Source organism: Rana temporaria, chromosome 11 (assembly GCF_905171775.1).
Source record: "Rana temporaria chromosome 11, aRanTem1.1, whole genome shotgun sequence".
Classification (NCBI taxonomy): domain Eukaryota; kingdom Metazoa; phylum Chordata; class Amphibia; order Anura; family Ranidae; genus Rana; species Rana temporaria.
In genome coordinates this window covers 131,258,160-131,271,088 of record NC_053499.1, presented here as the reverse complement: position 1 = coordinate 131,271,088, position 12,929 = coordinate 131,258,160, and the positions used below count along the sequence as shown (strand labels likewise).

Genomic DNA, 12,929 nt, shown 5'->3' with positions numbered 1-12,929 from the left:
GTTAAATTCATTACGATTGGTCAGAACTTATCTGAAGTTGACATGCCTTACAGAGCTTCCTGTGAACCTGAAAGTTCTCTCTAGTCATGGAGTTTAGAGGGATAATTAAAGTGCTAGACCCAGGAGCCTGCATTCACTGTATCTGGTCTCCTACAGTACACAGAAAATGAAAATGAAAATGCAATTATTTTAGTAAATATAAACTGCTAAATGCCTTTAGCAGTATATAGCAGTCTTATGACTTCTATATGTGTCTGGTTAAAGCTTGAAAGATGAGTTTTCATTCTCCTCTGACTGTCCTATGAGGCTGCATGACCCCAAATACTCTGGACAGTACTGACTGGCTCTATGCGGATCACATACCCCTTCCCAATAAGAAAAAAAATACAATATACACAAAATTTAGCATGTGCAGAGTGCCACCAAGGCTCTGTTCTATCAGGAGATGGATTGGGGACTGTGGAAAAAGAGGAGAATCAGAGAAGGCAGGATTGAACAGCTTTTTTACACAATTAAACCCTAAGGCCTCGTACTCACGACCAAACATGTCTGCTGAAACTGGTCCGCGGACCAGTTTCAGCGGACATGTTCGTTCGTGTGTAGGCAGTAACGTACAGAATTCCAGCAAACAATCGTCGGCCAGACCGTTTTCCAACGAACAACTGTTTCCTGGTCTTGCTTTAAAACAGTCTGCTGGAATCGTGTCCGTCAGACATGTTCGGTCGTCTGTACACAAAAGCAGCGTACAAAAACCCCGCGCATGCTCAGTCCAAATGAGGAGACGGGAGCGCTCGTTCAGGTAAAACTCGCGTTTCTTTGGGATATGGCACATTCGTCATTAGAAACCTTTTATTCTAGCAAGAGAACAATGTCTTAAAAAGGCGCACTAAACCACATTTTAAAGCCTCGTTTTATTAATTCTTCTCTTGCTAGAATAACCCCGTTCTCTTGCTGATGCAATTTCAATAGAGTTGTCCCATACTGAAATGTCACATTTCTTGCTTGTGATGTAATCCTTTAATAATGTTTTCTATGCCAGACGTGTGTTTTGGTTGGTGGTCCTCCATAATTTAGAGTAGTCATTTTTGTAAAGGAATGTGCATTTTTTTAATTTCTTTTTTTGTTTCTAGTTATGTCACCATTTAAACTTTTTTTTTTTTACATGTTTTTTTAAATTTTTTTTTTTTTTGTTGGTGTTTCATTAGAGAATATTAAACCATGTTGGCACACCAAATGTCCCCCCCCCCCCCCAAGGAGTGTGTCCTTTGTAAATTACCCATTGTATATTTATTAAAGGTTTGCTGCCTAATAATCCCCACAGTATATCAAACAATAGACATGTTTTCAAATGAAAGCAAAAGGCCTTTTATTCAGGCAAATGTCATCACAAAAAATAAAAAGAACAGCAGCACTAGAATAGATAGCAAACTATATGCAAACTTGCATTTCCAACATGGTGAAGGATAAACTTCCAAGCCTCAGGAGCCAAACACAAAAATATGAAGCAGCAGCACACAAACAAAGGAACCCAAACTGTGGTAGTACAAACAAGATGTCCTTTATGTGGAAGGAAATGGAAGGCAGAAAATCAACGTTTCCTCCTCTTTCCAGCCTTCCCTCCAGGCAGCCTTCCAGCGGATCGAACACGGGGTCTTGCAGGTGGGGTTGATGTGGCAGCAGGAGGATGGTGTTCCGCAAGCCGGGCCGGGTCACATAGCCCAGTGTCTGGGGTCAGCAGGCCCCTCTGCATCCACCAAAGGACCTGGTTCATCAGGGCCTTTGCCAGTCTTCTCTGGTCCTCCTCCCCTTCATTTAAATCATGGGCCAATGAGGCACTGAAGGCCTCTGTGGGGTTGAGGGGGGCCCTCATGATGGCGCTTGCCTCCTGGATCATGCGGAGGCTTGCCTCCTCCACAGGCCTCAACTGCCTCCTTCGGCCTGATGGCCTCACCTGGGGGGGAGAAGACTGGCTGGTGGTGGTTCTCCTGGCCGGGTGGACCTGCTGCAGGCCACTGGGCCCAGCCTCCTCCTGGCTGCCACTGACCCCGGCCTCCTCCTGGCTGCCACTGACCCCGGCCTCCTCCTGGCTGCCACTGACCCCGGCCTCCTCCTGGCTGCCACTGACCCCGGCCTCCTCCTGGCTGACAGACACCTGAGGATCTGCCACCTCCTGGCTGATCTCTTCTTCCTGTGTGGAAAAAAAAAGAATTTTTTTACAATTTCGCTAAATAAAACCACACTCATTTTCATGTTTTTCGTTCAGTATTTTCTGTTCATTATTACTTGAATACACTCTACTTCTGACCCCTGCAGTTGTCATCCCTGACACCTATTTGTCTGTACACCTTTTTGTTTGCTTTTTTCCAGCTTGGTTTTTTTTTTACAATATCTAATCATTAATCCACCAAGAATTATTTACGCCATAAATATAGAGGAAACTACTATACCTCCTCATCGAAGGGTGGCAGATCTGCATCTCTGTCAGCCAGGCCCTCTTCCTCCGACTCTGCAGGGCTGTGGTCATCTGGGGAATGTCCGCTGGAAGGTAGCATGGAGGAAAGGTTGGAAGAAAGACTGGACATCGTTTTCCTGCCTTCCATTTCGTCCCGCAAAAAAGCCATCTGTTTATAATACCACAGTTTGGGTTCCTTTGCTTGTCTTGCTGCTGCTCCCGATTTTTTGATTTTATTAGCTTTGTATGCTCTCCTGTATGTGCTTCTGAGGTTGGCAAGTTTATCCTTCACCATGTTGGCAGTGCATCCTGGCACCCAAGTTTGCATATAATTTGCTAGCTCTTCTAGTGCTGCCGCTCGTACCTCTTTATTGCAATATAACGAGTGTTTTGAATTCCACAGGATGGGCGTGTCCTGGTATTTTTGAAGTAAGGCCTCTATAGATTCCTTGCTTTGTAGGAGGTCCATTGCAATTTTTGCAAAATTATATTTCTTTTTGAGTCTAGATTACAAAAACATAAACCACAGAAAAATAAATATTCCAAAGGATCAGCGTTGACCTTGATCTAATATGTGTCTTCAAATTTATTACCTATATCTAATTCCAAACACAGTCTCTCTTGTTTAAACAATGATTGGCAGCTCGGCCGCATTGCTTGTACCAAACATTGATTTGCTAGATGCAGAGCCATTGTTCACATTGCAGTAAATATTTTAAATATATTAAATTAAACAATGCTTACAAATGACAGTTTTCATCTAGGCACTCTTTCATGTGTAAATCTCATACCCCTGACAATGGATGACATAAAAGACACTTCCTAATGACCTCTGTACAACCAACACTTGAACAATACTTTGCCTGATCTGAATACACCATTCAAAAACTTGTCAATGAGGTACAGCATTGTTCACATCTCTATTTTGTGAGGTGTCCAAAAGCATTTGGATACCAAAATAACATTGTGGTACCCCATAGACAGAATAGCTTAAAAAGGGTGCAACCAACAGCCCAAACCCCCATCCCATGTGTCTACATTTTCAAGGCCTCTGCTGATCACATTTTTAATTTCCTTACCTTCCTGTCTCTCGCTCCTCGTTTCTCACGCTCGCCTAATTACCGCGTAAGATGCGTAATCACGGCGTAAACCTTTTAAACACTCCGCGTATTTATGAAACCCCGCCCTCGTCACCTTTGCGAGGCCCCTAATCAATGAGTTTAGGAAATATGGCGTTAACTGTGTATGTTCTGGATGCGCTCGAAGATTCTCCGCGTAACGGACGTAAACACGTTGTTTGCATTCTCTACACTCCGCGTATGTATTAAACGCCGCCCTCTTCTCCGCCCATGGCGTAAGAATTCATCTTTTCCACGCCCATAATCTCTGTGGGAAAGGAAAGATGGCGATGTCACACGAGCGGGCACGATGCTCTCATGCCACAAGTGAAGGGACAGAGGCAGGGACGTCCCGATCAAGGAAAAGAAGATATAAAGCCACTAATATGCGGTTCCAGGAAATGGTGGAGTTAGTTTACATCATGCGAAAAAAGGACTATGATGGTGAATTAGGGCCATACAAGACCCCTAACCGCCGAAAGGCACATATTATGGACAAGGTGGCGAGGAGAATGCAGAGGATGTTTGGGATCACCAGGTCCAAGGAACAGCTGAGGAAACGCTGGTCAGACTTAAAATTGAGGGAGCCACATCAGATGAAGAAAATACTTAAAATTCTGCGTAAAAGTAAGTAAATATATATTGGGGTTGGGGGGGGGGGGGGTGGTGATTGTCTGCAATAATGTGTTGCCATGTATATTTCACCATCTGCCTCCTTGGCCTGCTTGTAATTTTAAAGACATGTTGTTATTTATTTTTTAGAACATAAATAACTACATATTTACAAACAGTGTTCTTAGTAAACAACGTAACATCACATAGTTTATCAGAAAGGCTCGGTTATTCCAGGAACAACACACCTGGACATGGCTCACTGGCCAAAAACTTTGTTTGTAAACATTGTGTAAAAGCTAGTTCTAGAAATAATATGGTAATAAAGCAGATGTTTTCACATCTGCAATGCAGAGCACCTGTGTCTCCCCAAATCAAAAATGGGTTTTGGTAGGGTCTCCCAGAAATACAGTTTAGGGGGGACATCCATGTGTGTCACTTTGCTAAAAAGGGGCAGGATCAGAGCTTGCCATATAGAAGTAATTGCAAAATGTAGGTTTGGTGAAAGATAAAAGTAACTAAATGAAAGCATCTTCTAAGCAATGTGTGCGATTTATGCTCTCCAATATCTGTGTGCTGATGAGTCTACATTTTTTTTGGTTTATTTCAGGGGAAAGAAGTCGCCAGCATTTGGAGGAGGCAGAGAGGGCCAGACAAGGCCAAAATCTGCCATCTCAACATGTGGAGGAGGAGGAGGATGTGGAAGGAGAAGAGGATGTGGAAGGAGAGGAGGATGTGGAAGGAGAGGAGGATGTGGAAGGAGAGGAGGATGTGGAAGGAGAGGAGAATGTGGAAGGAGAAGAGGATGTGGAAGGAGAGGAGGATGTGGAAGGAGAGGAGGATGTGGAAGGAGAGGAGGAAGGAAGAAAGGAGGAAGGAAGAGAGGAGGAAGAAGTAATTTTGGACTTAGAAGTCATAGCAGATGAAGGGCAAGTGGCGGAAGAACAATTTGGCGAATTGAAAGAAGGTGGATTGATGGATGAAGGAGGAGTCCAAGATGATGGGGAAGTGGTGGAAGAAGGAGGAGTGATTGAAGATGATGGGGAGGTGGTGGAAGAAGGAGGAGTGATAGAAGATGTCGAAGAGGTGGAAAGGAGAAGCCCATCAGGTCAGTGTCACCCTAGCTTGATTCAAAAAAACATATGTAGATAGGCCTCATTGAAAAATAATATTGTAAATGCCATTTTTTTTTTTTGTTTTAGGGGAGGAGGATGGTGTGCCAATATTTTCACGTGCAAGTGCTGCTATAATTATTCAGCAGGTAATGGAGTGCAGCACTGAAATGCACAATATGCGTGAAAGGATGTTTCTCATGGAACAGAATGTAACAAATGTCCTTTTGGAATGCAGCACGGAAATGGACAATATGCGGCAAAGAATGATGGTCATCGAATCTAATTTTAAGAACATTATTGACATGATGGGCCGTGTCAAAGACTGAAACACCCCCCGCCCATCCCCCGCCCCCACAAACATTTTTACAGTTTGAATAATGAATACGCCAAAATTTGAAGATACACACACAGTGTGCCAACATGTGCTATCTGCCATCACAGAATATCTAGTGTCTGTGCTTTGTGGGTCCAACCCCCTCCTCCATCCTCAAGTAGTTGAGAGGAAGGGTTTGCTCCCACAGAACACAGACATTGATCACCCATGATGTCAGATAGCACATGTGGCCATTTGTCTGTTGAACCAATGACATTTGGCGAGTTTGCACTGAATGTGTGTATCTTCCAATTTTGGCGTGTTCCAGTGTGAAAGCACACCATGACTGACTGCTGTTGTGAGTTTTTATATTTTTGGAATTGGATTTTGTTACTTTTTGACCATGTTGAACATTTTGGGATACTATAAAGTTTAGACCATAAAGAATAAACAACGCCAAAAATTTTTAAAAATATATATATAGAATTATAAATCTCTCTAATCACTGAATTTAGTGAAGTAGAGATTTGACTCCAAATTCTCACCTAAAAATTTTCTTTTAGAAAAACACACCAAAAACAAAAAAAATGGTTAAAAAATTATTGTTTTTTGTGCCTAAAAAATATGGCCAAAAAAAAATTTAAGGCGGGTAAACACCCCACCAAATATAATCTATATATATATATATATGTAAACAATAAATCTAACTATATTTGAGTAAAAAAAAAGTGAACTTGTTAATAAATGTATAATCTGCATAATATTTTTGGTTGAATTACCTGAAAAAAAAAAAAAAGTTTAAAAAATTTTTGAAGACTCCTAAGTACAAAAGCAGGGAGTAATGAAAAAAATATAAAATTATTTTTGGGGTCATGAACAAGCAAAAATTAAAAAAACTTGACCTCAACATTTACAAATGGAGTTGCTTCTTATTTCTAGACTCAATACCCTGTTTGTAGATGAGTGAATACTGTGCAAAATGTGGTTAGTTACTAAAAGTGGAGAAATCAATTATGCATTACAATTGAAGAAGTTAGTTAGAGAACCAGGAAGACAGAAAAAGAGAAAAAGCATTAATGACAAACAACTGTATAAAGTCCAATGGTCTAATTATTTATTATTTTTTAGAATATTCCTTTCTTTGGGGGCCGAATTAGAAAGAAATATGATCTGGCATAGCAATGGCCCCCCGACCCATGAAGTACTCAACATATTTGTCGCGTACCTCACGAGCTGATTGGGGGGCCAAGCCAGCGCGACCAGTGTCCAGCCCGGGAAGGGGATCTGAGGGTAGTCTTGCCTCAGAACCGATGTCGGGTAGGTACGTCTGGGAGTGCCTGCGTAAAAAGTTGTGCAAAATGCAGCAGGCAAATACAACGGTGTCCAATTTATATTCCGCCAGATGTATCGATGTCCTGAACAGGCGGAACCGGTTGGTGAGTATCCCAAAGGCATTCTCGACTACCCTCCGAGCCCTGGCCAACCGAAAATTAAACACACTCCTCTCTGAGGTGAGGGTCCTCTGGGGAAAAGGCCGCATGAGGTGAGGACCAAGCCCGAAAGCCTCGTCCGCTAGGAACACAAACGGAAGTCCTTCCACATTATCTTCATCTGGTGGCAATGCCAGACCACCAGCTTGGAGACGATCATAGAAATCAGTCCGTGCGAACACTCCCCCATCAGACATCCGGCCGTTCTTCCCCACGTCCACATATAGAAACTCATACTGTGCCGACACCACCGCCATCAACACAATACTATGATAACCCTTGTAATTATAATAGTAGGACCCCGAGCGGGGTGGGGGCACAATGCGGACGTGTTTCCCATCTATTGCTCCACCGCAGTTTGGAAAATCACACCGCTGGGCAAATTGGGAAGCCACAGACTGCCATTCCTGTGGTGTGGAGGGTAGCTGTGGGGACAAACAAAATTAGAGATTTAGTACTTTGTAACAAATACATCCTACAAGCATCCTTGTGACAGTTCACAGTATTAAAATTGCATTAGAAAAATGTGCATGGAGAATTTGGGAAATGAAATATATAGGGCCACTTCATTAAGAGACTCCACAGCCCTCTGATGGGGACAATAAAAGTTTGAAGGGGGGGACACAAAAACCAAAAAGTCCTGTTTGAAAAAATGGCAAGGTGGGTTTGTCCCTAGGATAGCATGCTGGACAGGTTAATATTGGGTAAGGGACAAATATGCAGGTAGGCCAAGAATAAAACATGTAAAGCTGATATCAACATGCATAGGGAGAAAAGGTAACGTTAGTTAAACACACAGCATATCTGGGAAAATAAAAATAAAGTTAGTTGGCCACATTATTAGAGCCAGGAAACTTACCTTAATATACTCCTCATGCATAACTTTGATGATGGCAGCACACGTGTCCGGTATGATGACCCCAAGCGCCTGCGGAGAGATGCCTGTCGAGAACTTGAGGTCCTGCAGGCTCCTCCCAGTCGCCAGGTACCGCAACGTGGCAATAAGCCTCTGCTCGGCCGTGATGGCTTGGCGCATCACAGTGTCCTGCCTCGTGATATAGGGGGACAGAAGATCCAGCAGACGGTTGAATACGGGGTCCGTCATGCGGAGAAAATTCCTAAAGTCATTAGGATTATTCTCCTGGAGTTCCCTAAGCAGAGGCATATGTGAGAACTGGTCACGCTGGCGCAACCAATTCTTGGTCCAGAAACGCCTCCGCCCCCTGTTTCTGGCCAAAGTACTGGACAAATGAACATATCCAGCAGCCATCCCATAAACAGCACCAACTCGCGAAAATTGACGCTGCTGCTCCATCATGGCTTCAAACCGGCCGGCTGGTCAGTCAAGAACACACTGAAACAGAAAGCACTCGCAAATCCAGCACTACCTGCGACAAACGCGTGACAAACAGATACGAGCGCACAGGATGCAACTGCTAAAGCAGAAACAACCTGCTTGCCTATAGCCGAATGACAACTACGTTACCGCAAGCACACGCACTGAACCCGTGAATACACGCTGTCAAAGCCTGGAGACCGAGAAGCGCGAATCAGCTCTAACCAAACCTTCACTAACACGAGCAAACACGTAACTAGCAAAAGAGGAACAGAGGGCGGCGCCATTAACTTTGGTCTTCCCCTTTATAGTGACGTCGTACGTAGTTTACGTGCACGCGTTCCGGTACGACGGGAATTTGGTCCGCTGGTGTGTACACGCCAGCGGAACAAAACACAAATCAGCCTTGTACGCCGGAAACTGTCGGGCAGACAGTTTCCAGCGCACAGATCCGGTCGTGAGTACAAGGCCTTAGGTTGCACAGTGGGTATAACAAGCATGTTTTATTGCATATACAGACTGATTTTACTGATGTGGGTTTCGTAACACTTTAAGTAAATACATGTCCCCAGAGATGAGTAGAGAGGTACTCCTTGTGTCCTGCCCCCCCTCCCTTCTTTTTATATTTCTGTTTACTTCTTGCTTGTTCTCCTCTTTTACTTAGATGTCCTAGTCTCTTCTTTTTGCTCCTGGGAACTGGATACCCCCAGCTTGTTGGTAAGCGCTTAGACGCGAGTTTCACAACTCGCATTCGGCGCTCTATAAGCATTTATTCCAATCCAATCACCAGTAATGATAATCCATCTGTATTGGTGTACCTTTAATGCACTGTGAGAGTACAGTACAGTAGTATTAACGTACCACTTGATGCACAGCCTGAAAGCCTGACAATTTAGATCCATGATCTTCACTTCCTTTTCACCACTACGGAAGAACCCCTGATATTTGAGCTTTTAACATTGCAGTATATTAACAGCTGGCTGAGATACGGCATCTACTGGATGTGCGAACTTTATGAAGGCCTTGATGTAATTTCAGCAGCAATAGACCAATTTTGTGTACCCTGCTAAATCTTCTTCCAGTTTTTTGCAATTAGGATATTCAGTTTAGGCACAATAAAAACAAAGTAACCCATCAGCTGTAATGTCAGATTCTAACTCTTACTCTCAGTGCTTTGTGATGTTTTTCCACAGATCACATGCTTTGACCACGACAATGACGGAGGACATGATTTTATAGGAGAATTCCAGACAACAGCACTGAAAATGTGTGAAGCTCATGATAATCTGTCTGTAAGTAGTGGCACTTCCTAAAAAAACAAGCCCAGATCTATAAAAGAAGAAAAACTGCGCTAATGATCAAATTCACATTGTAAAAGCAGCAACTCTCCTGTGAGATATGGGCACAGTACAGAAATGGTAAGCTTAACAGAGTAACAGAGTCGCGCTACTGCAACTTGAGTAAATGCTCCAAATAAAAAAAATTGATCCGATAAAATCCCTAAGTGGTATGATGTTGAATATTCTTTGTTCATAGCACCTCCCTCCACCACCTTGGAGTGTTCAGTCTACAGAAAGAACCACCACCGCAATGGATGAAATGCTTGCTTACCAGCTTTCAGGCCCCGGACGACGTCAATGTATGACGAAACGTGAAGAGCAGTGTAACATGCTGACGTCACCATGATCGTAGATTCCTGGACGGATGATGTTGTTCCAATTGCTGACCGGCATACTGATTTTTAACTGCAAGTTTAGATTGCTTCGATGTACGTGCAATTTATAACTTGTTATAAGTTTTATAAGTGTTGAATGCCATATGGAGCCTTTATATCTTTTGCTACTATCAATGATTGAGTTGCATGTCGCAAGAGGACTAATGGATGATGATTAAAGGCCCTGGCTGGGTTTATAGACACAAGCGTTTGTGACCTTCTTGGATAAGAGGTCTATGAAAGCTGGTAAGCAAGCATTTCATCCATTGTGGTGGTGGGTTCTTTCTGTAGATAGGATATCAACAAAATGATAGCACACTGGATTCTTCAATTGCTTGTTGAATACTTTTTTGTAAAAAGCCAGACACGTGACAGGGAATGCAGTTGACGCGTTTCACAAGATATATCTTGCTTGATCACAACCCTAGCCTGGAGCGGTGTGTTCTCTCTCTGTTTGGGTTCTTTCTGTAGACTATACACTCCAAGGTGGTGGAAGGAGGTGTTATGGACTAAGAATATTCATCATCTTACCACTTAAGTACTTTATTGGATCATTTTTCATTTGGTGCATTTACTCAAGTTACAGTAGTGCAACTCTGTTAAAGCTTACATTATCGAATATGGCCCGAGTGCAGCGTGCAAAGTTTAAAAACTGTAGGTAATATGGTTGGTTAAGGTGGATCTAACATCATATATAATTATTAATGTTAAACTACTACCACTACCTATACTGCCTAACCTGTGTAAAGGAACATCTAAATACTTACCTATTTTAAGTCCACTTCAGTCCCGTCATGTGATCCGCAGCTCAGGCTCCCCCCGTGTCAGTCAGCAATGACTGCAGGGGAGAAGAGGGAGCGCTGACAGCAGCTGGGACATGGAAGCCTATGGGTGACATCATGGCTCCCAGAATTCCCAGCCATTGTCAAGCACTGTCTCGTCTCCCCTGCAGCTGCTGCTCACTAAAACAGAGTAGATACAAAAGTTATAATGCTGCAATGAAGTGTTTTGGGTCTGTGTTGCAAGCCTAGTGTCCCCAACTGGCCCAGGCACATGTTCACTTTAAAACAACGTCTTGCTTTTTAGCTAAATGAGCAACGTGTCTGTGAGGGCAGGGCAGTGTAAATAACTAAATATATATATAAAAAAATATCCTATGGAGCTTCAACTCTGAGGCCTCGTACACACAACCGTTTTCCTCGACAAAATCCATCAAGAAACTTGGTGGCAGAGCTTTTTTGCAGAGAAAAACGGTTGTGTGTATGTTTTTCGTTGAGAAAACTGTCGAAAACTGTCGTGGATCTCAACGAGAAAAAAAGAGAACAAGTTCTCTTTTTTCTCGTCGGGAGTCTCAGTTTCCTCGCCGTGTTTCTCGTCGCACTGGTTTACGTCGAGAAACACGTTCGTGTGTATGCTTAGAAACCCACGCATGCTCAGAATAAAGTATGAGACGGGAGCCCACTTTCGGTAAAAGTAGCGTTCGTAATGGAGATAGCACATTCGTCACGCTGTAACAGACTGAAAAGCGCGAATCGTCTCTCTCCAAACCTTTACTTAACACGCAGTAACATGAGATTAGTAAAAGCAGCCCCAAGGGTGGTGCCAGTGGAATCGAACTTCCCCTTTATAGTGCCGTCGTACGTGTTGTACGTCACCGCGTTTGAGAACGACAAGATTTTGTCTTGACAGTGTGTACGCAAAGAAAGCTTGTCAAGATTCTCGACAAGCCTGACAAGGTACTCGTCGAGGAAAACTATGTTTCTTTTACGACGAGTTTCTTGGTCGTGTGTTCGAGGCCTGATGTACAAGGTTGTACTTTCTTGTAAAGGGGCTGAGAATAGAAACATTGCAGAAAGCTGCCAAAGTAATCTGCTTTTTGTACTGTGTATATCGTCCCTGCAGCTAAATCATTTCAGTTCCATGGAAGTGCTTAGGCCTGGAAGACACAAACACTGTTAAATGGCAGGAGGTTCTAAGGGCCAGATCCACAAAAGGGATACGCCGGCGTATCTACTGATACACCGTCGTATCCCTGTTTCTATCTATGGAACTGATCCACAGAATCAGTTTCTCATAGATAGGCAGAAGATCCGACATGTGTAAGGGACTTACACTGTCGGATCTTAGGATGCAGTACCTCGGCCGCCGCTGGGGGCATTTCTCGTCGAAATGCCGCGTCGGGTATGCAAATTAACACTTACGGAGATCCACAAAGCGGTTTCCCTTCGTGAAGTCTCCGTAAGTTGTTAGTTTGCAAACGCAAAATTAGGGCTGCTTTTACATAGTGTAAAGTTAGTACACCATGTAAAAGTAGACCCTTCTTTCCCGCGACGCTGTCAAATTTTTAAAAAAATAAAAAAATTTCCCGCGGCATCTCTTTTTTTTCCCGACGCAACTTTTTTTACCCGGCGCGATTCACAAAACTTGGCGTAACGTAATTTCGCGCAATGCATGTCGGGAAAATCACGTCGGGAAAAAGACTCGCCCCATTAGATTAGGAACGCCTTGCGCCGGACGGATTTAAGTTACACCGCTTAAAATTTCTAGGTAAGTGCTTTGTGGATCGGGGCATTTAAGTAGAGATTTTGCGGCGGTGTAACTTAAATGGCAAAAGTTAAGTTACGGCGGGTTTTTGTGGATCTGGCCCTTAAGTTCTCCTATACTGAGCATTGCCAAGGTTATTATCATTAGGTCGGTGAGGAGAACTGTTTACACAGTTAGGCCTCGTACACACGACTGAGAAACTCGACGGGTGAAACACATCGTTTTGTTCGTCGAG

General features: G+C 43.4%; 1 protein-coding gene across 1 annotated transcript in view; it reads left to right on the top strand.

The window, feature by feature from the left end:
* The window catches only part of CPNE2 (copine 2), a 181,984-nt gene that overhangs the window by 117,208 nt on the left and 51,847 nt on the right, over positions 1–12,929 (top strand). The window contains exon 8 of the mRNA XM_040329167.1: positions 9,630–9,728. Within this exon, the coding sequence (XP_040185101.1) occupies positions 9,630–9,728 (99 nt within the window). The remainder of the gene's footprint in view (positions 1–9,629; positions 9,729–12,929) is intronic.